At 48.3% G+C, this 23,367-nt stretch overlaps 1 protein-coding gene across 5 annotated transcripts in view; it reads left to right on the forward strand.

Annotated features, from left to right (window-relative positions):
* The first annotated feature begins 1,839 nt into the window (after window positions 1–1,839).
* ZNF395 (zinc finger protein 395) overlaps window positions 1,840–23,367 on the forward strand; it is a 51,630-nt gene continuing 30,102 nt past the window's right edge. The window contains exons 1-3 of one of the 5 annotated variants that reach the window (XM_089912761.1): window positions 1,840–2,016; window positions 13,273–13,468; window positions 13,760–13,860. In XM_089912761.1, coding sequence (XP_089768887.1) covers window positions 13,823–13,860 — 38 coding nt within the window. In that variant the 5' untranslated portion in view covers window positions 1,840–2,016; window positions 13,273–13,468; window positions 13,760–13,822. Of the gene's footprint in view, window positions 2,017–2,296; window positions 2,611–13,272; window positions 13,469–13,759; window positions 13,861–14,602; window positions 14,708–14,753; window positions 22,508–23,367 lie in introns of those variants that run through there. The other 4 variants (XM_089912762.1, XM_089912764.1, XM_022594964.2 and 1 more) reach the window with 4 other exon arrangements.

Raw genomic sequence — 23,367 nt, forward strand, 5'->3', positions numbered from 1 at the left:
TAAGAATAAGACTAGAAACGATAAGAATAGGAAGATAAGAATGGAAAGATAAAAATAGAAAACCAGGGATGTGAAAGCACTCCTAGAAATGTGAGCCTAGCTGGGTCATCTCCACACTTGACCCTCTGTAAGAAGGAACCTGAGAGTGGGAAGGCAATTTCTGTATCCTCTCACTGGAAAGTTGTGACAGGGGACTGGAAAGGGCTTTGCCATCAAAGCTGAGTTTGAATTCCGGCCCCACCACTTCCAACTCTGTGATCTGGGCAATCATCTCTGGTGTTACTGGAGCAATAAAACCCACACCCCACAAGATTGTGAGGGTTACATGAGATATCACAGATGAAATTCCCTGGTCTGCAGCAGGCACAGGCACTCAATCTCCCTCTCTTTCCTCTGCTCCCACACAGATATCATGTATATTTGGAGACAAAACAAATATAGACAAGCTGGTTGGTGGTGTTTCCCTTCTTGTGTGGGTAAATTAAGTAAATGCACATATATGGCAAGCAACTGTCTACGAAAGATGCAAATCAGACCAAGCTGGCAGATATTTGTCTGGTGTCTTGCCTTGGTGCAGCGCCTAGCTCAGTGTCTATTTTCAGGGGTTCCCAATCATCCACAGAGCAAGGCTGAAACTCCTTATCCTGGTATTTGAAATTTCCCCACATCTCAAGTTAACCTTCTGGGAATTCCCTGGCTGTCCAGTGGTCAGGACTCCGCCCTTTGGCTGCTGAGGGCCCAGGTTCAATCCCTGCAGGGGGCTGGGGGGGAACAAAGATCCCGCAAGCAGTGCGGCCAAAAAAAAGGATTCAACTTAACCTTCTAGCATCCCCCCCTCCCCCCCACCGCCTTAACCCAACCCAAACCTGTCTTCTAACCAGACTGGTTTCTTCACTGACCTTTAAATATCCACCACGGCCTCAGGGAAAGCCAGGAATTGTCTCTCCTCTCCACAGTCCTGAATCCTACCCATTCTTTAGGACCAGTCCCCTCTCTTGGAGTGAGCATTTTCTGACTGATCCCAGGCCCTGGGGATTGCAGTCCTCCCAACTCCTACCACTCCTCCCATTTGAACCCTGCATTCAGGAATTAACCACACACTGCCTTATTTTGTTTTATAGCTTTTAGGGAGTTTGTTTTTCCTTCCAATTGCGTTGTAAGTCCAGTGCAATGTCATGGAAATAACATCAGACACTTGGCTTCTGTTTCTAACTTTCTGTATAACCCCGGGGCAAATTAACTCAGAAGTGAGGGGGTTGGATAGGGAAACTCTAAGATTCCTTTTCTTAAAATCAGGACCCTTCGGCGGAGGCCCAACTCAGTGATAGGCGTGTTATACTTTCATTTAAAAACATTCAAACATTTGTTGATCACTTATTTCCAAAGCACTGAAATAGGTGCTAAAGGATGAAAAAAGGAGACCAAAACACAGAGCTTGCCCTCAAGAAATTTACAAGGGAGGATTAGATGCACATATTCACTCGCGGAATTTATTGAATGAGGGGTCAGGAGCTAAAAGGTCAGCAACTGGTGGAGTATCTATCTGACATTCTCTCTGGGAGTGGCCTTTGTCTCCCCACTGCACTGTCTGAATCCCCCCTCTGAATCCCAGCTTTCCCCCTATTCCAGCACCCCACCATGTACACCCTACAAGGGGAGAGCTCAGAAGCTCCCTGCCTCTGTCCTCACTCTGCCACACATCCTGTTCCCCTCCTCAGAAGTCAGCTGTGCTGCTCTCAACCCGGGGAGGCCCCAGCCAACATGGCTCCCCTGCCTCGGCCCTTCCAGTCACAATCTGCTGGAGCCTGAAGTCACTCCGCTAAAGCCGAGTCTGGCCTGACAGGTTAATCTGCCTGCAGTACATGGAGGGAGGCATCAGGAAAGAGAGCGAGGACGTAAAGAAACCCAGCACAGCGGCTAGCCCAGAGTGATTTCTTTGATGGCTTTATTATATGACAGGTGCTGTCCTGACTCTACTTATAGTAACTCATCTAATCCTCACAGCAACTCTATGAGGTAGGTAGTGTCATTATCCTCGATTTACAAGTGAGGAACTAGAGGCAGAGAGAAGGCACATGGCTTGCCCAAGATACCTAGTAGGGGGAAGAGCTAGGACTGGAATTCAGGCCGACTGGTTCCGAGTCCACGCTCCCAACCTCGAGATGAAACTGTCTCTCGGTAAAGGTTTTCTTTTCTGCCAGCTCTGATCTATTTCCTGAGGTACCCTGAGACGGACAGAAGGTAGAGGGCGGATACATTTTCCCTGGGGGATGTGTGTGTGGGGAGATCTAGAGGGTATTAACTGATAACCAAGGCTGGAACTACCGGTTCAGGGTAGTCAGTTTGACCCTGAATTGCAGGAAAGGATCAGGGCAGAGAAGGCCCTGGCCACAGGAGGTCTGGTCTTGGTTCCGGATCTAGGAAATCTTTTCACTTTTTTGAACCTCAGTTTTCCCCACCTTCAAAGTACGAGAAAGGAAAGGGAGCTGGGCCGGGATAGGTAATGAATGGAGAGGTGTCGGAAGGCGGTACAATACAGCTCTGTGTGTGCAGGAGGACTTCTCTGCGGGTGCAAGCAGGAAGGCGATGTGTCTGTGCAGCAGGGGGCTTGTGAGTACGCAAGGCGCCGCAGACGGGGCAGGAAACTTCAGAGGCTCTGCCGAGTGGGGACTTGGGGGCGAGGAGTCGGGAGCGAGCCCAGCGGCCGGGCTGCAGGGGGAGACTGCGCGAGGAGGAGTAGTCACAGTGGCAAAGTCACTGGGAGGCCTAAGCGCTCGCCGGGCGAGGGGCCAGAGCGGGGCCCCAGCCCGGCCGGAGGAGGGGCTGGCGGGAGGCCGCGGCCCAGGCGGGCTCGCGGGAGTGAGAGAGGCGAGGCCGGACCCGCCCTCCCGGCCCCCGCGGCCCTCGCCGCCCGGGCCCACGCAGGCTCCGCCCACAATACGAGTCACGTGTGCGCCACGCACCCTCCCTCGGCGCGGGCTGGGGGCTCGCGGGCGGGCGGGGAGCGGGGTCCTGAGGGGGGCGGCACCGGGGGCGGGCCGGGGACTGGGCCGGCGGCCCGGACCCGGCCGAGGCCGACGGACGCGGAGAGGTGGTGGGCCGGCGGTACGGGGCGGGGCCTGTCGCGAAGGGCAGGGCCTGTTGCTGGGGCTGGCGCAGGAAACGGGGAGAGGGGGCCGGTCCTACCGGCTGCCTGTCGGGCTGCTTGTTTACTCCTGGCGGGGGAGCTTTAACCCGAAGGGCGGGAGGGCGGCTGGGAAAACACGGAGCTGGATCTGCGAGCTCCCGGAGCGGCAGTGGGGCGGAGGAGGGGCGGAAGGCGGGACGGCAGCGAAGGTGCCAAGGCCGCTGCGTTCCTGGAAGGGTCCAGCTAAAGACGCCCAGGACAGTTTTGTTTTTTGTTGTTTTTTTTGGTGTGTGGGGTTTTTAAATCTAGCCTGTACAGCGCCCGCCGCCCCCCCGCCTACACACACACACACACACACACACACACACACACACTAGTTGGTGAAGGGTACTCGCCCGCAAGCCTTTCGGCCCTGAAATTCCTTAAACCTAGAATGGGCTCCCCTCCCCGGAGGAAAGGGCTGTGCAGACGTGCTCGTAGGGACTCCTGCCTTACGAGGTGGATGTCTGCGTGCGTGTTGTCTCGGAGTGGGTCTCTGCCACTTTTCTTAATCCAGGAAATGATTCAGTTGCAGGATCGTCATATATTTTTGCGTGTCTGCGTGTGGCTACAGTTACACAAATAAGTTAGTTTATATGCTAGGCATTCCAGCCTCTTGAACTTCATTTTCCAATTTGCACGGTAGATGAAAAAGCTTTTGGTAAAGTGCCCCATAATGTATTCGTAAAAAATGCCCTCCTCAATTAAGTCAGTTTTCCATTATCTGAAAAATCACCTGGTACCATACAGAGATATTGTCATATATAATTTGATACTGTACTAGTAACTACCATGTAACCATTTCATACCTGAGGAACTGAGGCTCAGAAAGACGAAGTGGCATGTCCGAAATCACCCAGCTGGTAAAAGAGCACAGGAACATGAGTCCTTTGACTCCTAGATGCTCTCCTTCCTTTCCTCCCTCCCGTTTGCGTAGCGGACATATGTGATGTCTCTCTCCAGCGTTCATTCCTCTGGGACATCAGTCCTCTATTCCCTGTGGTTTTACTTAGGCTCAAAATCATAGTAACCCATCCGTCTGGCAACAGTAGTCCAAAGTGGGGCATTTTAACTAAGCAGAATCAATTAGTCTCTCCCTGGAACTAATATGTGAATAGTGAGAGAGAGAATTTTGTTTTCTGCTGTTGTTGCTAAATCGGGATGTCATAGTTGGTAGTTGCCAGCAACAGGCTTCCCAAGTGTATGAAGGAAGCTCTTTTTTTTGCGCGGGGGGGGTGGTTCTTTTGAAATAGGAGAGAAGGGGACTCATAAAAGGGGGCAAAGCAGAAAGGAGAGATTTAGAGCACAAACCCTGACAACTTTGTTTAAACCTGAGGTCTGGCTGTGTCTGTGGCCAGTATAAACTCCTGGATTTCCCAGTTAAGTGAGCCAACAAATTCATTTTTTTGCTTAAGTTAGCATGAATTCAGTTCCTGTCACTTGTCTCCAAAGAGAGGGCTGACTAATAAGTTTGGCACAGAATTATTTCTTTATCCCTCAGAAAATAATGGAAGTTGGGTGCTGGCCACAACTATCACTTCTTAAGTATTCTAGTTCCCATGAGTCATACCAAGTGTCCCATGGATATGGGTAGACAGAAGAAAATAGAATTCTTCCTCAGTAGTATTGTATGGTAAACAGGACACCAGCCAACAAACTCAAATTAGAAGTTGGATAGATAACATTTAACCTTGGGCTATTGTAATAGCCTGAATCACGAAGAGGATAAGACTGAGATTTTTTTTTTTTTTTTTTTTTGCGGTACGCAGGCCTCTCACTGTTGTGGCCTCTCCCGTTGCGGAGCACAGGCTCTGGACGCACAGGCTCAGCAGCCATGGCTCACGGGCCCAGCCGCTCCGCGGCACGTGGGATCTTCCCGGACCGGGGCACGAACCTGTGTCCCCTGCATCAGCAGGCGGACTCTCAACCACTGCGCCACCAGGGAAGCCCAAGACTGAGATTTTTGAGATGAGATTACTAGAAGGCTTTTAGTGAAAGGATAAAGAAAGAGGGTCCAGTAACGACTACTCTATTAGTGGATTCCAGCTGAAGCATGGGAAGGGGACCAGTCAGTTTCAGAGATGCAATGAAAAACGACACTGAACTACAAGGAGCAGCGGCCTTAGGCATCACGGGATCTTAGAGGCAGATGGAGTCCCTGACAGATCATTCTTCTTCTTCCTGAATGATTCTGGTGATGGACAGCTAGGTAGGCCATTGGGCAAAATGTGGTCAGTGGTCCAAGGAGAGCAGGGAAGGATGAGCAGGTCCTTCACATACTTTTTCAGCTACTCTAAGGGTCTGGGGATAAAACTATAGAGGAACCTGAGAGACTGGAACTGGTCTGATACTGATACTGTTGTCATGAGAAGCAGAAAAGAAAAACATTAAAATTTCAATATATATGATACCAATCCCTTGCCACTCCCTGGCTTCCATGGGGAGGATTCTTGGCTGGCTCAGTCAGCTGCTAGGTCTTTGACAAAGTTCAGAGACAGAAGTCAGGGGCAGGCTATTTATCCATTTGAAGAAGGAGGAGAAAAAGGGAAAGGGGTAGTAAGGAGACAAAGAGAACAAGGTGAGGACAGTGGAAGACAGAAGGAGGAGGAGGGGAGAGAGACAGCTGCGAATGGGGGTAGGATTTGGGGGGACAGAAGCTTGAAAAGAGGATTTTTGGAAGCTTTGTTATGTGTAGTGAGATGAAATTCCTTCTTGGCTTTCCTCCTAAAGAAAACGTCAACAAAGACATATTATTTTTAAGGCTTTTATTGAACTGAATTGGTTTTTCTCCTGGCTGTGTCACCCAGATTTCACAAGTCTGCTATCAGCATTTCATCACCCCTCTAACTCACTAAAGGTGCGATAGCATCTCACCTCCTGCACCTTTCCCAATGCATAGAAGAAATCACTGACGATGATAATTTTCATTTACCAAGTGGTGGGTTAGCGTGTTGGCCGTGGGACCAGTGGATGCCAAAGTATGTGATAGTAATGATTTCCCAGCCATTTTGGCTTTTAGTATTCATGTCAAAGAAGCTTGGCAGGTTATTGGCTAGTGAATTTTCTCTTTCGGCGATTAGTTTGGATTGGGAGGACAGCCATGAAGGAAGAAGAGAAATATCGACAAATAACAACCTAGGGTGGTCTGGGACTGGATAGAAATCTGGTTCCTATATATGGCAGATCTTCATTCCCACGTTTGGATGCTAAATGGCTGAAAACCTAGGTGAGGTGCTAGCCACTTCTCTTGCCCTCAGGAATCATTGAAAGCTTATCAGGGGTGATCTGAGACGCAATCAATTACACTGTCAGATGGAGAAAGTTGGGATTTGGTGATTCGACAATTTATAAGTGAGAAGATTGTGAGTGGCCATGTCGAAAACAAGTATTGGCAAATCGGAGTGCTCCCAGGTGGGTAACGCAAAAGGATAATTGAACAGGATTTTGTTAACTCACAGGATTTCTACTGTAATGTATTTCTTTTTAATATTTATTTACTTATTTATTTTTGGCTGCGCCGGGTCTTCATTGCTGCGCGCGGGCTTTCTCCAGTTGTGGTGAGCGGGGGCTACTCTTTGTTGCGGTGCTCAGGCTTCTCATTGCAGTGACTTCTCTTGTTGCGGAGCACGGGCTCTAGGTGCGAGGCTTCAGTAGTTGCAGCACTTTGGGCTCAATAGTTGCAGCTCGCGGGCTCTGGAGCACAGGCTCAGTAGTTGTGGTGCACTTGGTTAGTGGCTCCGCGACATGTGGGATCTTCCTGGACCAGGGCTCGAACCCGAATCCCCTGCATTGGCAGGCGGATTCTTAACCACTGCGCCACCAGGGAAGCCCCTGGTCTAATGTATTATAAGGATTCTTAAGGCAGGATGTGGCCTAAAGCTAGGTGAATTGTAGAGAATCACCGTGAAAAAAAAAAAAAAAAAAAAGAATCCCCATGGTGACTATATGGATATATTATCAAGGTAAGATTATGGGTTTCCTGGGCAAGTATTTGACTGACTTTCTTCAGAAAACCAAAGATCAGGAAGGCTCACCCTTTTCATCTAAATTAGTTTAGGCAGGTCTATGGAAAGTGGAGAAATTTTTTGTCACTAAATTATTTCAGTTTGAAAAAATTAAATTTGAAGGAGAAGCTAAGTTTCAGACTTTATGTAGGGCTAGTATTTGAGGGGGTTAACAGCTTGGCAAAATGAAACTCTGGCAAGTTCTCCAGAGAAAAGGCCACCAGCCCCGTCTCTGGGAAGCTGTGGAGTGAGAAGAATACTACTGCCATGGGAGGGAAAACAAAAATAGAAGGCTTAAGAGCAAAATCACATGACAAAAAACACAGGGCAGGAAAGTAATTATTGTTTTTGTGGGGTTTTTTGGCCATGCCACATGTGGGATCTTAGTTCCCCGACCAGGGATCCAACTCTCGCCCCCTGCACTGGAAGCACGGAGTCTTAACCGCTGGACCACCAGGAAAGTCCCAGAAAAGTAATTATTGTTGATTGGAACCTAAGAAACTAAAATAAGGGGTGGCATGGAGGTGCATTCACAATGCACACTTTTCTGGCACTGCTTTGCTTCTTACTGGTTGTTTTGCCTTTACTTATCTCTCTTTTCTCCCAATCTGCTTTTCTCATCACATTTGTTACCTCGGGGGTGAGATGACTTCAGCCCCCAACCCCACTGGGGTGTGACCCAGTCCTCTTCAGTTTCACAGTCTAAGTTTTCCTGTCTTTTTCCACCTTATTTAATGTTGCTTATCTCTGAAACAGCTCTGTGTTATCTCCTGGAGTGGGAAAGCTGGCTGCTTCAGCCCATTTTAAGGACTTTCTATGAGAAGACTGTTTTTACAAAGGTTACACTGGGGAAGGCGAATGGAGAAGGACTCCCAGTGAGATTGGGAGCGGTTCCAATAGTATTTGTTGAGTTGACGGAACTGGTATTTTCACCACGTGATATTTTCCCGTACCTGGTATGCTTCAGCGTGAGAGCCATGCCTAGATAGTCTTAAGCCTGGGCAGAAAGTTTTTCCTAGGCCTCTCATTCCTGTGTCTCAGTTACTAGCATCTCCCCTGGGGCACCATGGAGGATGAAGTTGGAGCTGGTCCACCCTCAAATTGGTACTGTTCTGGATTTTATCTTCCTGCCCTGAACAGTGAGATGAACATACTTTTAATCCTCATTTTTTATGTCCTCACTAGAAAGCAGACAGGGTTGTTCCAGAATGGATTTCCTGTGTCATAGAAATCACAGAAGCATAAAAGGAAAAACCAGATGTGCACAGAGAGCCTGCCTGGGCTTACACATTCTTTCATACCCAGAGTTATAGGGCTTTATGGTCTGTCTTCCCAAAGTCAGCTCATTTTTTCCCCTTGTGTTTCTTGTATTCCCAGTTTCAGAGCTAGGAAGAAGTAAGCAAGGATCTGGGTGTTTATGCACTGGGGTGTGTCTGTGAGTATCCTTACACATGTGGGAGCTTGTTTGTTAAAAATATGGCTGTGCAGATGTAAGCAGCTACTCCAGGGATACCCTTAAGCTTTGGACAGCCTACTTGCAACCTGTCAATCCTATCTCTTCAATGAAATGCAAAGCCCACCTTCTCCAGGAAAGCCTTACAGATTGGGTAGATCAGAGAGAAGATGCCAGTTGCCTCAGGCATAACTGCAACCGACTTTCTCTTTATTATTATTTAAAACTTTTTTTTCTATTTGGCTGCGTTGGGTCTTCGTTGCTGCGCGCGGGCTTTCTTTGGTTGCGGCGAGTGGGGGCCACTCTTCTTTGCGGCTTCTCATCCCGGTGGCTTCTCTTGTTGAGGAGCTTGGGCTCTAGGCGCACGGGCTTCAGTAGTTGCAGCACGTGGGCTCAGTAGTTGTGGTGCACGGGCTTAGTTGCTCCGCAGCATGGGAGATCTTCCCAGACCAGGTATCAAACCCTTGTCCCCTGCATTGGCAGGAGGATTGTTAACCACTGCGCCACCAGGGAAGTCCCTGATTTTCTCTTTTGAGTTCCTGAGTCTTGTGCCTTTTAGAATGAAAAGCTTAAACTAGGTGTTGGGTCTGTTTTGGTCACTAGGACACATTGTACTTTTTCTAAATCAAAAGAAAAGGATAAAGTCTGCTACAAATGCAAAATTTGCAGTATTATCCTTTTCATTTGAAACTCATAGCCTGGTTTGAGGTTGTGATATGGAAGCTGTGTTTCAAACTGTGTATCACGGAGGTAATAGATGTCCCTGGTCTAAGTGGATGAGAAGTAGAGTGGCAGGCGATTGGGCTGCTGGTATCCTGATGCCCTAATGTAGGAGAGCTAAATTCTGGAGGGACTAGTTGGGATTAAAGCAGTGGATAGGAACCTGTTCAGGGATAACTTTTTGGTAGTCTAACCAGATCCTTGATTCGTGATTCTTTCTTTCTTCTTTTAAAATATTTATTCATTTGGCTGCACCAGGTCTTAGTTGCGGCTCTCAGGCTCCTTAGTTGCAGCTCGTGGGCTCCTTGGTTGTGGCATGCAAATCTTAGTTGCAGCATGCATGTGGGATCTAGTTCCCTGACCAGGGATCAAACCCGGGCCCCCTGCATTGCGAGCGTGCAGTTCTATCCACTGAGCCACCAGGGAAGTCCCTCGTGATTATTTCTTGAATGTTTACCATATGCTAGACACTGTTCTAGAAGCTGGGGATACACAGTAAACAAAACTACAGTCTCTGCTATCCTTGAACTTATAGTCGAGTGGGTGGAAACAGGCTGTCAGGTGGTGATAAATGCTAAGAAGGGAAATAAAGCTGGGCCAAGGGATGGTTGGGTGGTGCTATCTAGATAGGTTAGTGAGGGAATGTCTTTCTCATAAGAGTGCTTTTGAGCAGGGACCTGAGTCAAGTGACGGAGCTGGCCATGTGGATATCTGGAGGAAGATCATTCCAGCCCAAAGGGACAGCCTTGAAAAGACTGAATTGGAAGTGGGTCTGAGGAAGAGCAAGGGGGCCAGTGTGGCTGGCACTGGGGGACCCAAGGAAGAGTGGTGGGTGGTGGGACCAGAGAGTTGACTGGGGGGCCTTGCAGTGAGGGAGGTGGGAAGCAGTTGAAGGTTTTGAACAGAATGGTAATGTGATCTGACTTAGGTTTTAAAAGGATCACTCTGGCCACTACGGTGTTGAGCAGAGTGTAAGGAGGCAACAGAAAAAGCAGGGAGAGCTGGTAGAAGTCTATTGTGGAAATCCAGCTCAGAGAGATGGTGGTCCACCTAGTGATGGAGGGCTGGAAATGGAGGGATGTCACTGATTCTGGATATATTTCCTAGATGGAATCAACAGGATTTTCTGGTGGATTCGATGTGTAGTAAAAGAAAAAGAAAGGAGTTAAGGATTAAAGAAAGGGCTCCAAGTTTTTCTTGTTTCTTTGTTTCCTGAGCAACTGGAAAAATGGAATTGCCATTTACCGAGATAGGGAGAAGCCGATTTGGGAGGGAAATCAAACTCTGGCTTTGGACGTCGACATTTGAGATCCAATCTGATATCCAAGTGGAGGTGTTAGGTAGATCATTGGTGTTCAAGAAGCCAGGTTAGGTATAAAGTGAGGCTCTGGTGGAACCTGAAAACTCAGTTCATTCCATAGGCTGTGTCCCGTTCTAAATAAGTGGTTAGAAAGTCTTCACCAGCCCTGACATCTTCTCAGCATGAGGCACGCTTCCAACTAGGGATTGCCTGGACCGTGGATGGAAAAGCTCTAGTCACTCCCCAGGTTTCAACCAGCAATTCATTACTCACCAGTGTTTATCAAGTGCCTACCCCACGCCCAGCCCTCTGCCAAATGTTGGGTATTCCATGGAGACAAGACACACTCCTTGTCCTCCTAGGATGTTCAGTGTTGTGGGAAATTAGGACAAGGGAAGGGAGATTTCGGTCCAATGCACTGGGCGGGGGAGTGAGTATAGGTCCTACTGGACTTAAAGGAGAGGCACCTAATCCAGCCTTGGAGACGAGAGAAAGTGCTATCTAAGCTGACTCTGAAGGATAGCCAGATAAAGGCATGAGAGAGGGGGCGGAGGGTGTTCGGGGCGGAGAGAAGAGCATGGGTCAAGCAACGAAAACGTCTGTTCAGGCAAAGGACAGAAGTTCAGTTTAGCATGTATGGAGTGCAGAGTGAAGGGGCTGGAGCCGGAGAGCCGCAAGTAGTGGCTGGAGAACTAATTAAGAGCCCCACCATGAAGGATCTTAATGAGCAATGCTGGGACTTTATTATAAAAGCTACAGGAAGCCTTGGAGGAGTTTGAAGCAGAGGAAAGAGGCTGGTGCAAAGCATGGATTGGAGGGAGGCAAGCCTGGAAAGTGTTACATCAGGGGATGGGAGATTGTGGCAATTTCAGACTCACGGTGCCCTGAAAATCTCCTCTAAATGTGTCCATATAACATGAGACGAGGCCTGGGTCTGCTTTGCTGAACCCCAGCTTAATGGGAGATGCTCTCTGAGAAGCTAATGACTTTGATGGAAAGGAGGTACCAGATGCCTACATTTTAATAGGGGGCCAAGGTAAGGGGCAGTTCTAGGATGGGACAGCCTCCAGGGAGGGCGAGCTCTACTCTGGGGGGTGGGGCTGGAGCCAAGATTGGAAACCAACCAGTTACAGTTTTCTAAGCACCTCCTGCTTTATGTCCTGTGTGCTGCGCAGTATGTGTTTAGGACAGGGCCTGGAGTCCCTGTGGAGGTTCTGAGCGCTGGGTGTGTGTTTGGGAATGGATGCTTGTGAGGGAAAGTTCTCAGTCTGTGTTAATGTGCAAAACTGTGGAATGCATACTGACAAGTACATACCTGCAGTCAAAGGGGATATTCATTCAATATATGCTGTAAGAGAGCACGTGCCTTTTGATGGCCTGTCTCAGACAGAACAAGCTCTGGGTTCTGTTCAAATTTAGAGACTCTTTTGGTTCACGCTGCACACAGCAGGCACTCACATAGTTGTCAAACGAATGATTGTTTCCATTTTATTAAAGTTTGATCGTTTTAGGAAATATACAGGTTGGGTTACAAGTTTGAACTGGATGTTTTAAGAAAAATAAACTCACAGCCAGGCACCAACATCCATTTACAGAGTCTAGCAGTTTAAATCCTGGAATGGAATTATATACTAGCTGGAGTCCTATCTCATGTCAAAAGCTTTTGCTATTTCATTTAATTCAACAAACATTTACAGAACACCTCAGCCAGGCGGCACTGGGTGTTGTTGCTGGAACTCATTTCCCTTGCCTCTGTGCCACCTTAGTCTGGGTGCTGCAATTAAAGCTTAATTATATGCTATCTTGTATTGTTCCTTAATTGTTGCATGTGCATTCATCTACTTCCACCTAGGCTGGATATTCCTTGGGGGCAGGGACTATGTTATAAACTTCAGGATAGGTGAGGGACTTAGCAGAGAGCTGAATCTGCGGAAGTGAGTAAACACCCACTGTTTGAGGAGAAAGGGAAACAGAACCAAAAGCTATTTGTGACTTGTAGTAATACATAATATATCATAAGATACCTTAATAATTAGGGCACATACATCAGTTGTTAATTAGGTAAAATATTCCTTTAATAATAAAATGTAAAATTCGAATCTGCATTTTCATGTTAAGGGCAGGCTTTGCATATTAATATAATTGCTGTGGTCCCCCAAATGCTTTCATTCTTGTGCTCTCGAATGCAAAACAAGAATGTTTCCTTGAGGATGAGAATTAAAAGGTAGAACCAGTCTTTGGTGAATTATTCGATGGCAGAATTAGCCTATAGCAGGATTTCTCAACGATGTCACTATTGACAATTCAGACCAGGTAATTCTTTGTTGTATGGGGCTGTCCTCTGCATTGCCGGACGTTTAGCAGCATCATTGGCCTATACCTATTAGATGCTAGGAGCACCACTACCCCCAGTTGTGACAATCAAAAATGTCTCCAGACATTGCCAAATGTCTCCTGGGGGCAAAATCATCCCCAGTTGAGAACTAATGTCCTATAGGATTTTTTTTTTTTTTTTTTAGATTTTTTTCTTTTGTAACAAATGGTGGACGGTGGGGGAAGGGAAATAATATCTAGTGTTTATTTGGTGTGAGCTAGGCACTATACCTATGTTTTTTATTTCATCTTACAGATAAAGATGCTGAGGTTCAGAGAGATAAAAGAACCTGCTGAAGATCATAAAACTAGTTCAGCAGTAAAATCAGGATTGCAAACCAGGCTTGTCTGACTGCAAAGCCTTTAGTCCTTTTCTACACACTCCCCACTGCCTCTCTGCAGGAAAAACAGCATACCTCAAATTGAAGGTGAACTGACTGCAAACTCAACAAGTATGTCCAAAAATATTTTAAAACTTCTGGGGGGAGGGGATTTATTTCTTTTATCCATTAAACTTATTTGAATATGACTCTATATGCTCACACATATCGGTACTGGGGCTTCTCACTACCGTGTGGCTCTGGTCTTATCTCTGAAAAACACAGAGCAACACAATGGCTCAGCTTCAATTCTCCTTGTTACAAATTATACAAAAGCCAGAGCCTAACGGTGCCAAAAGCAACTGGTATTGTTTACATAAGGGCCGAAGGCTAATAGTTAACTTTCTCTCACGTTAATTCCAGAAACAGCAAATAACGCCTCACTTTACAACTACAAACGAGTGAGATCGAGTAAAATGTCATAAAATGGAGAAGACAACATTAAAGCAAAGGAAGATGGAAAGGTTGGTTCCAGCGTTCCCTCCCTCTCGCCTTTCGCTCACGCTCGGCGGGTCGGGGCGGCGCGGCCTGGGTCTCGATCGCCCCCGCCAAGCGCCCGTCGGAGGCGCCCGGAGCCCGCTGGCGGCATTTCCCGCCTTGGGGCGAGCTCGGCCTCTCTCGGAGAAGCCTGTCCCGGAGCCCGGCCTGGAAAAACAACAGCAAGAAACTTTGGCTCGGTGGCCGGTTCAGTGAAAACAGGCTAAGACTCAAGTTTGGTTCGGGGCTGCAGCCGCCGGGTCCGATTTGGGGGTGGGGGCGGGGGCGTCACCACTCGGTCAGGTTCAAGTGCGCATGTGCGGGAGGAGTCGCTCGGGCACTTATTGAGCGCCCACTGTCTACGAGCGGCCGGGGGTGTGTACGCCGGGCGCGCGCTGGGGGGGGTGTTGGGGCGGGGGGCGCGGGCGCGCGTGGCCGGCGAGGCGCGCGCAGGCGGCGTGCGCGCGCGGCGCCGGGGGAGGGGGGCGGGGGACGGAGGGCGGTGGGGGGGCAACGGAGGGAGGGCGGCGAGGGGGTGTGTCCCCCGCCTCGCCCCGGCGCTCGCTGGCTGGCGCGCGCCTCCGCTCCCTTCCCGGGCGGGGAATCCGGGCCGGGTTGTGGCCGCGGCCGCGTACGTGAGCGCAGTGTGCCGGAGAGGGAGGGCAGGCCGGCCAGGTGGGCGCGAACGGAGCCTCGGCGGGCGGGCGGCCGGAGCGGAGCCGGGCGGTGGGCCGCGCCGGGCGGGCGGGGTCCGCGGCAGCCGCAGCCCCGAGCCGAGCCGAGCTGTCCGAGCGGGAGCTGCCCGGCCCGCGCCACCGCTCGTGGCGGGGCGAGGTGAGCTGCGCGGGGACCTCGCGGCGCTGCAGCCCGGGGACGGGGGCGGCCCGGGAACTTCCCACGCTCCGCACGCCCGTGGGGGCCGGGCCGGCGACAGGAGGGCCCAGGAGGCGGGCGCCGCCGGGGCAGCGGCCGGTAGGGGCGCGGGGGCGCTGCGGCAGTGGCCGCGCCGGCCGGGAGAGGGTGGCCGCCCGCCCTCCCGTGCGCCGCCTTGTTTATCTCGCCCGCCGCCGGCGCTCGCCGAGGAATCCCCTCCCCAACTTTGAGCGCTGGCCGGGAGTCGCCTCTCCGCCGGAGGGTGACCTGCCCCCTCCCTGACCCTTTCCGGCCGGGCCGCCGGCCCAGTTCTCCCGGCGCCCCGCGCGTTCCTGCCCGCTCCGCCGAGCGGCCGGACGGGCGAGTGCCGCGCTCCGGGACGCGCGGCGCGACACACCCTCCACCTCGGGGACTGGCCCCCACCCTCCCGGTCCCCTTCTGCCCTTCTGTCCACCCCCGCTTGCTTCTGTGCGTCTTCACCCTGCCTCTCCTCGCCGGCGGCCCCGACCCTCCTCAGTACTGGCACTGTGGGCATGTGCGGTGCCCGGGTGGGGGCCTGGACTGGGAGTTTGTCATGTGCAATCTCAAAGGCAGCATTTTCGTTTCTGCCTGGGAATTCAGGGCTCAGCGCCTTCACTTTGGGACGGACGCAGTAACCTAAAGAAGCCCACCTGCCAGGCGGCGAGGGGTCCCGCTGCCTCCTTGATTGCAGGCAGCCTGGGCCAATGCTCGGTGGCTTTGGAGTGCTTCTCGCAGGCCGGCGTTCTCATGCCAGGCGGCCAGGTGCAGGGGTTACCTACAGGCCACCAGTCCGTTCTTTACACCCCCTTTTCTAGAAAAGTGTATTTGGTGCATTTTGCCTGGAAGTGAGTGATCAACAGGTATTGAAGGCCTTTTCGACACCCTCCTAAGATGTTGTGTAAACAGAGGTTCTGGGTCTCAGGGAACTTGAAACACCAGGAAACATAGCAATTAAGTTCAACTCCACAGGTACCTCTGGGGGGCTGCTGCGTTCTCAGCACCATGCCAGGTTCTCTGGGAGATAAAAGACACTCAAGAAATCTAAGGCCTCAGAAAGCCTACTGACCAGGTAGAAGTGATTTGAGAGCTCAAGTTCAAATTAATGTGCACAGACTGCGTAAGTGATTGCAAATGCTGGGGGACAGGGGGACTGTCAAAGGCAAGGTCAGGGTTGGGGAATGGACTTAGAGTCCTAAGTTAGGAAATAAGTTATGCACGTGAAGGATAACCGGCAAAGGCCAAAGGCACGGGAGGAAGAAGTAACCGGTGTGAGAGGTCAGAAAGGGACTATGGAGGAGAAGAGGTTCAAACAGTTATCTCAGTGAGGAGGATGCAAAAGGTACATGAGATGATTCCCTCCAGGGTTTATAACCTCGGGGGGCGGGGGGACAGAAAGACTTGAGCACGGGAAATAAGACCTCAAGATAGGGCACAATGACCTGGCAAACTGCGAGGTGTAGGATAGGTGCTGTTGGCGTTCAGAGAAGGAATACGGTAGGAATCACCAAAACTGTATTTCTGGAGTGTGAGACCTTTGAGATGGGCCATGAGGTGCAAATGAACATGACTTTTCCTGAGAGACAAGGAGATGGCCTTGGCCAGACCAGGGGATGTTTCCTGAACAGTAGGAGATAAAGATAGAGTGGAACAATGGTTGAGGTTGTGAACGTCCTAGAAAGCCAGACTGGGGGATTGCATTTTACCTTGTGTGTACTGGGGAGATAGTAAAGGTTTCTGAGCCAGAGACTGATGTAACGAAAGGGTATTTGGGAAGATTTTTAAAAGTAATGTTAGGAGACAAATCAGTTAGTAGGCTGTTACAGTTGTGGAGTGTCCAGGGCTTGGACTGGGATAACTGGAAATGGAAGACAGGGTGGATTTTAGAAGCATTACTGTTGAAATAATCTGTTGACAGGGGCAGGGTGAAGGAAGGAGATGAATGGAAATTAATTCTTTGTGTAAATTGATTACACGCCAGGGCCTTGGAGCTGCTGTAGTTGGTAACTTGAGAAATCGGAAATGTGTGTTTTGGAGAGAAGTAATTGACACTCAGGCTGCAGGGAAGTTTCTTGTGTTTGCCAAGACGTCGAAACATAGGTGTCCTGCTAGCAGCTGTGGCTCTGAGGTTGGTGGGAAACCAGGGTGTGTAGGGTGGAAAAGGCTGCCAAAGCCGGGGAGGGAAGGCACTCCGAGGAGTGTCTTCTTGGTCATGGGGTGGGGGGCAGTAGAGGATGCTCGTGAGGGGGACTGGGGGTCTGAGTTGGAAGGCTCTGTTCTGTCTTGCCATTCAGAAGATACCACCTGGTCCTGAACATGCATTTGGTAAAGCAACTCGGAGGAAATGAGGCTCCAAGGAGGATGGGCCACTTCTTCCGCTAACCAGGAGGGTGGGATTGGAGGTTGGAGGGAAGTAGAATAGAATTCACTAAGCACATACATTGCTGGGCTTTGAAATGACGTTGAATTTTGCTCTCCACTGAGACCTTCAGTCTAGTGCTGTTGTCCCCTTGTAGATGTGCATGGGGGAAGCAACAAGATGAGGGGGCAGCAAAATGATCTAAAAGAGGAAGGAGATTTTGGGCCTAGGGATAGTGCCTTTCCCAGGGCCAGGTCCCTCCTAACCAGAGAGAGCCCTTGCCAGTTCCCAGGAAGCCAGCGACCAGCCCGCAGAGTGGGAGCTGGGGTTTCTTCTGAGCTCTGAATTCTGCTCTCCTGTTGCAAGCGTGACTTAGGGTGATTTGCTGAACAAATTCCCTAAGCCTCAACTTGCAGCATCTGAGGGCTGGTGAATTTGAAGGGTGATTGCAAAAAGTTGCAGAATGAGCGAGAATGTAATTGCAGTTACTTAGCCTCCCTGTTTCTCTGAGATGCAGGATCAGTGAACTGGCAGGGGAAGCTGACTCGTGTGGGGAGAGGTAGCAGTCAGATATTTTTTTCTTTTTAGAGAATATATGACTGTCAAAAAAAAAAAAAAAACGTTGCGTGAAGCACTGGTGGAGCTAATCTACTCGTTAGAGAGCACTGTTTTCTACACTGTTTCGACCATGACCTACATTAGGAAATAAAATTTACATCATGACCTAGTATACTCAATCATGTATGTAAAAATCTAATTTAAGTTCATGAGTACTACCTCTTTTGCTTGGTGCAGTCTCCTCTGGTACTTTTATTTTCTATTCCATTATTTTTCATTTAAAAATGCTTATTGTTTCCCACTAAGTCGATGTAACCAGTCTGTAATGGATCGTAACTCACAGTTGGAAAAACAGCTATAGAGCATTTTCATATCTAGGAAGTACTTAGGAAGCTGCACCTGGGCAGAGCTACCCTTAGTCGTGCTGGAGGTGGAAGGAAGCATGAGGAAGGGATTGAAGGATAGGAGAGATAGGATCCACCTGTGATTAAGGAGCAAGGCGAGATGACGAAAGGCCAAGATGAAAAATAAGTAGCCGTAGGGCTCAGGAGAAGGAGCCATGCTTGTTTGGCTTGGAAAAACTTTCTGGAATAGGGAAGGAAGTCTGGGAAGAACCCTGTGGGGTGTCTCATGGTGCCACACAGGTGGGGTGTGTATCACGGGCCACAGCTTGGAGTTAGGGGTGTACATAGTGTGCGGAAGAGTGAAGAACAGAGGTCCTTGGGAGAGGAGGGAGCCGTCAGGCTGGAAAGGTCGGTTAGGATCAAAGGGCAGTGGAAGGGTTGTAAACGGGAGGCCCGAAGAATGTGTTCAAACCTTCAGATGAGTTGTCATTGGGACCACGCAAAGGTCTTCAAAAATTAGGAGCAATCCAGAAAACCTCTGGAGTTGGGACTCTGGTAAAGAGTCAGAGCAGGTAGGTCTGTGCAGCTGAGTGGCGGCTGCCCGCTGTGGGCGGGAGATGGCCCGGGGCCCCCAGCCGTCCCAGTTCCCGTTCTCTCTGTTGCCTCAGTCCAGTCGAAGTCAATTCCCTGCTCAGCCCTGCAGGCCTTTGGGTTTGTGACCTGAGTTTTCAAGAGACTCGAAGGCCAAATAGGGACTTTGGGATCGCGTCCCTGGCTCTGGGTGGCCACCGCAGGGATTCGGGTAGGAGTGTGACATGGAATCTTAGAGCCTTGTGTGCAAATGATTTGTTTTGGGCAGGTGGGCAGGTGAGGAGCACTTTCTGAGTTGCTGCCGGCTGGCACTGTGAAATATTTTTCTGATGACTGGAATGGTACTAATTAGAGACGGCTTTGGGCTGTATTCTCTATGGTGAAGCCAATTTCTAGCGACCCCAAGATCTCTCAGGCCTTGTCATTTTCCACTTCAGGCTGACCTGGTTAGCTGGTGGCTCCTGGCACGTATCCTCTGAGAACGATGTCGGGGTAATAACTTGGTGATATGTGAGTCATGGCTGCCAAGTGCCGCAAGACATTAGATTCTCAGGAGCTTTGGTTCTGTGAGTCAGTAATAAAGGAACGGCAAGGAGAGGGGCTGTGTCACTTCTTATTTCCTTCTTCCTAGGATGGGCCCGGGGGTAGGCTTCCAGGATCCAGAGATTGAGAAGCCAGGATTCGTAGTGACCACGGGATAATTGGTTCAAGGTGTGAATGCAAATGATTCCTGGAAAACTAGGCTGATTTGGGACCAGCTGAAATGAATAAGTTCAGATCTCTGTGGTCTGGAGACAGTTTGGTTTACCCTGGGGGTCCATAACTACCTGTGATTCAGAGCCCTTCCCTGGGGGAGCCACAGGTGACAGGGACTGAATAAGAGCCACCCTGCTTTATACAGGTACGCAGTCTGATTATTTTAAAATACAGGTTTGGGGGAAAAAACGTAGAAACTGAAATGCTTTTTGCTTAATTGCTTGAAAAAGTGTGCCCTTAGGATGCGGGGATAATCAGAAGTCAGCCAGATCGTATCAAATTGAACCCATTTCCTGTTTTATATGATGGTTACTGGGTCAGAGAAATGGTGTAGCAGCTATAGTACACTTTGTCTTTAGTAAAGTACTTAACAATTTCTGAAGATATGAAGGTCCATATTAAATAAGTGGTAGAATGTGGGCTGAATGGTGTTATTAATTTAATTTGATAGTCATATGCAAAAACTGTTAATTAGTGGCACCGAGTCAGCCTGGAAAGGGGTCTGAAAATGAGTGCCATAGGGTTCTATTCTTGGCCTTGAGCTGTTCAACATTTATTCCAGTGTCGTGGATCAAGATACAGAAGGTATGTTTGTCAGCTTTGTTGATGGCGTAGAGGTGGGAGGAATTGCTTATTTAGTAGATAAACCAAGGTTCAAAGACATCCAGAATGAGGGCCCAAATTTAAAAAAGAAATTCAGTAAGGGGTAAATGTAAAGTCTGATTTAGTTTTTAAAATTTGAATTGTAATGTTCATACATTCTGGTAAGATAATTCCACTTCTGGAGACCACATCCAAAATGTAGATGATGCTTTGTGCACAGGGATTATTTAGAGGTTTTTTTTTTGTTTTTTGTTTTTTTCCTTAAACTGTAATGGAAAATTGGAAACAACCTAAATATCCAATGGTGTGACTGGGCTGGAAGTAATCCGAAAGTGATTCCACTAATATTCCGTAATAGTGGAATATTATGGCCATTAAAAATAATGTTTAGGAATAATTTTAAAATAACATGGACAGATGTTTCTGCTAAAAGTTAAGGTGCATCTACAATATGATTTCAAATCTTAAAGAAACAAAGTGCATAGAAAATGGAAGGAAATACGCTGAAAATTCTAATACCAAAATACTAATATTGGTTACTTCTAAATGGATGAGTTGAGTGACTTTCTTTTTTTACATTTTAAATTTACTATTTGTATTTCTTATAGTGTGTATGTATATCACAGTGGAAAAAACACTACCATATATGTAAGTATATCTTTTAAAATATACTTTATTTTTTAGACCAGTTTTATGTTCACAGCAAAACTGAGAGGAAGGTGCAGAGAGTTCCCACATACCCCCTGCCCCCCTCACATGCACATCCCCCCACCATCAACATCCCTCACCTGATGGTACATTTGTTGTAATTAATGAACCTATACTGACACGACATAATCACCCAAAGTCCATAGGTGACATTAGGGTTCACTCTTTGTATTGTACATTCTGAGTTTGGACAAATGTACCCACCATTATAGTATCATATAGAGTACATTCACAGCCCTAAAATCCTCTGTGCTCTGCCTATTCATCCCTCCCTCCCCACAACCTTTGGTAACCAGTAATCCTTTTACTGCCTCCACAGTTTTGCTTTTTCTAGAATGTTATACAGTTGGAATCATACAGTATATAGTCTTTGCAGATTGGCTTCTGTCACTCGGTAATATGCATCTAATCTTCTTCCATGTCTTTTCGTGGCTTGATAGCTCATTTCTTTTTAGCACTGAATAATATTCCATTATCTGGATGTCCCACAGTGTAGTTATCCATTCACCTACTGAAGGACATCCTGGTTGCTTCCAAGTTTTGGCAGTCATTATGAATGAAGCTGTTATAGACACCCGTATGCAGGTTTTTGTGTGGACATAAGTTTGCAACTCCTTTGGATAAATCCCAAGGAGGGCAGTTGCTGGGTCATATGGTAAGAGTGTGTTTAGTTTTGTAAGAAAACACCAAACTGTCTTCCAAAGTGCCTGCACCATTTTGCATTCCCACCAGCAAAGAATGAGAGTTCCTGTTGCTCTATATCCTCACCCGCATTTGGTGTTGTCAGTTATCTGGATTTTGGCCATTCTCTTAAGTGTGTAGTGGTATCTCATTTTAATTTGCATTTCCCTAATGATTTGTGATGACATCTTATGTGCTGTTTTTGTTATCTGTATGTCTTCTTTGGTGAGGTATCTGTTAAGGTCTTTGGCTCCCTTTTTAAAATTGAGTGGTTTGTTTTCTTATTGTTGAGTTTTAAGAGTTCTTTGTATATTATGGATAACAGTCCTTTATCAGATGTGTCTTTTGCAAATATTTTCTCCCAGCCTCTGGTTTGTCTCTTCATTCTCTTGAACACTGCTACTTTAAAAACATTTTATCGTTCAAGGACAGGATGGGTAAAGGTAGATGATTCATTTAGTGACTAATCTTGAGTATTTACCTGCGTGTGTCAAGCACTGACTAGGTACTGGAGTCAAAAAAAGAAGACTCAGTCCCTGACCTGAAGTTGATGATCTGATTGAAAGGGGGAGACCGACAGGTAAACAGACAAGCACAGTGTAACCCTGGTGGTCCTCCAGGTGCTGAGGAGGGGGCAGATCATGTGGGAAAAAGGTTTTTGTTTTTGTTTTTGTTTTTTTTTCGGTACACGGGCCTCTCACTGTTGTGGCCTCTCCCATTGCGGAGCACAGGCTCCGGACGCGCAGGCTCAGCGGCCATGGATCACGGGCCCAGCCACTCCGCGGCACGTGGGATCTTCCCGGACCGGGGCACGAACCTGTGTCCCCTGCATCGGCAGGTGGACTCTCAACCGCTGCGCCACCAGAGAAGCCCGGGAAAAAAGTTTTGAGATTCTTCTGTTCATGAGTTAAATGTGAGCCCTGAGTGGGATGAGGCTTTTTAGAAATTGAATCCCATTCATAACTGGATCAGAAATTCATCAGTCCAATCACAGGGCCTAGTTTTAATGACCTCTGCTGGTCATGTGACATTCGGACCACTGGGGAGCCATGATTTAAAAGAAACATGAACAAATAAGACTTCACCCACAGGAAGGAGACTAGGATGCTGTGGGATCAGGAATGACCGGAGTACATTCATGCGGTGGGTACACAATGGCACTTTTCAAATATTTTCGTGCTTATGAGGTATAGGAAAGAGTCGACTTGTTCATTTCTGCTCTGGTGGTGGAGTATGACCAATGGATGGAACAACTGCTTTATCCTCTCTAGCTTCAGATTCTTCTTCTGTAGAATGATTGCATTACATGATTCCTTATCCACTGAATGATTACACGAAGGTGATGAGCTTTAAGGTTCCTTTTAACCCTAAAGACTGGGAGAGCAGATTTCAGTTCTATCAGAAAAGGAATTTTCTAGCTGGCAGGCCTGACCAACAGTGGAAATGTCTTCCCATGGAGTAGTGAGCTCCCCATCATTGAAGGTATTCAGGTTTGGCTGAATGCTGTGGATTCGGGGTGCTATCGAAGAGAACAGGAATTAGGCTGGCCTCCATAGTCCTTTCTAATTCTTGGGTTATTGTGTGACTTGTCAAAGCTGAAAGATAATGTGGAATATGGAATATACCTCTAGTGTGTAGTACTGGGGTCAAATCATCATTTTAAGCTCTTTAAAAAAATGTTAATAAGTGGGTCCTAACATTTTCAAGAGATCTTCTGGGGTTATTTTAGAAAGGAGGAAGAGAACTATTCCAAGGTGGGTCAGGACTCAGTCTGTGGCCCCAGGGCTGCTGAAAATGGAATTTTGTCTTTAGGAAAAGCAAGAAGGTGGGTGTAGGGTGGAAAATGGCAAATAACAATAAATAAAACAGATCAACATATGGAAGACTAATATGTTTATTGGCCGGTTGTATTCAGTATAATGAATGAATCAAGATGGGGACCTTTAACTGACTCCTGGGTCCTCTGCTTGGCTGTGGAGGATCTGGGAGTGTCCTTGACCATC

This window comes from Delphinapterus leucas, chromosome 6, assembly GCF_059928025.1.
Source record: "Delphinapterus leucas isolate spDelLeu-1000000601 "Yukka" chromosome 6, BTC_Dleu_Yukka2, whole genome shotgun sequence".
Classification (NCBI taxonomy): Eukaryota; Metazoa; Chordata; class Mammalia; order Artiodactyla; family Monodontidae; genus Delphinapterus; species Delphinapterus leucas.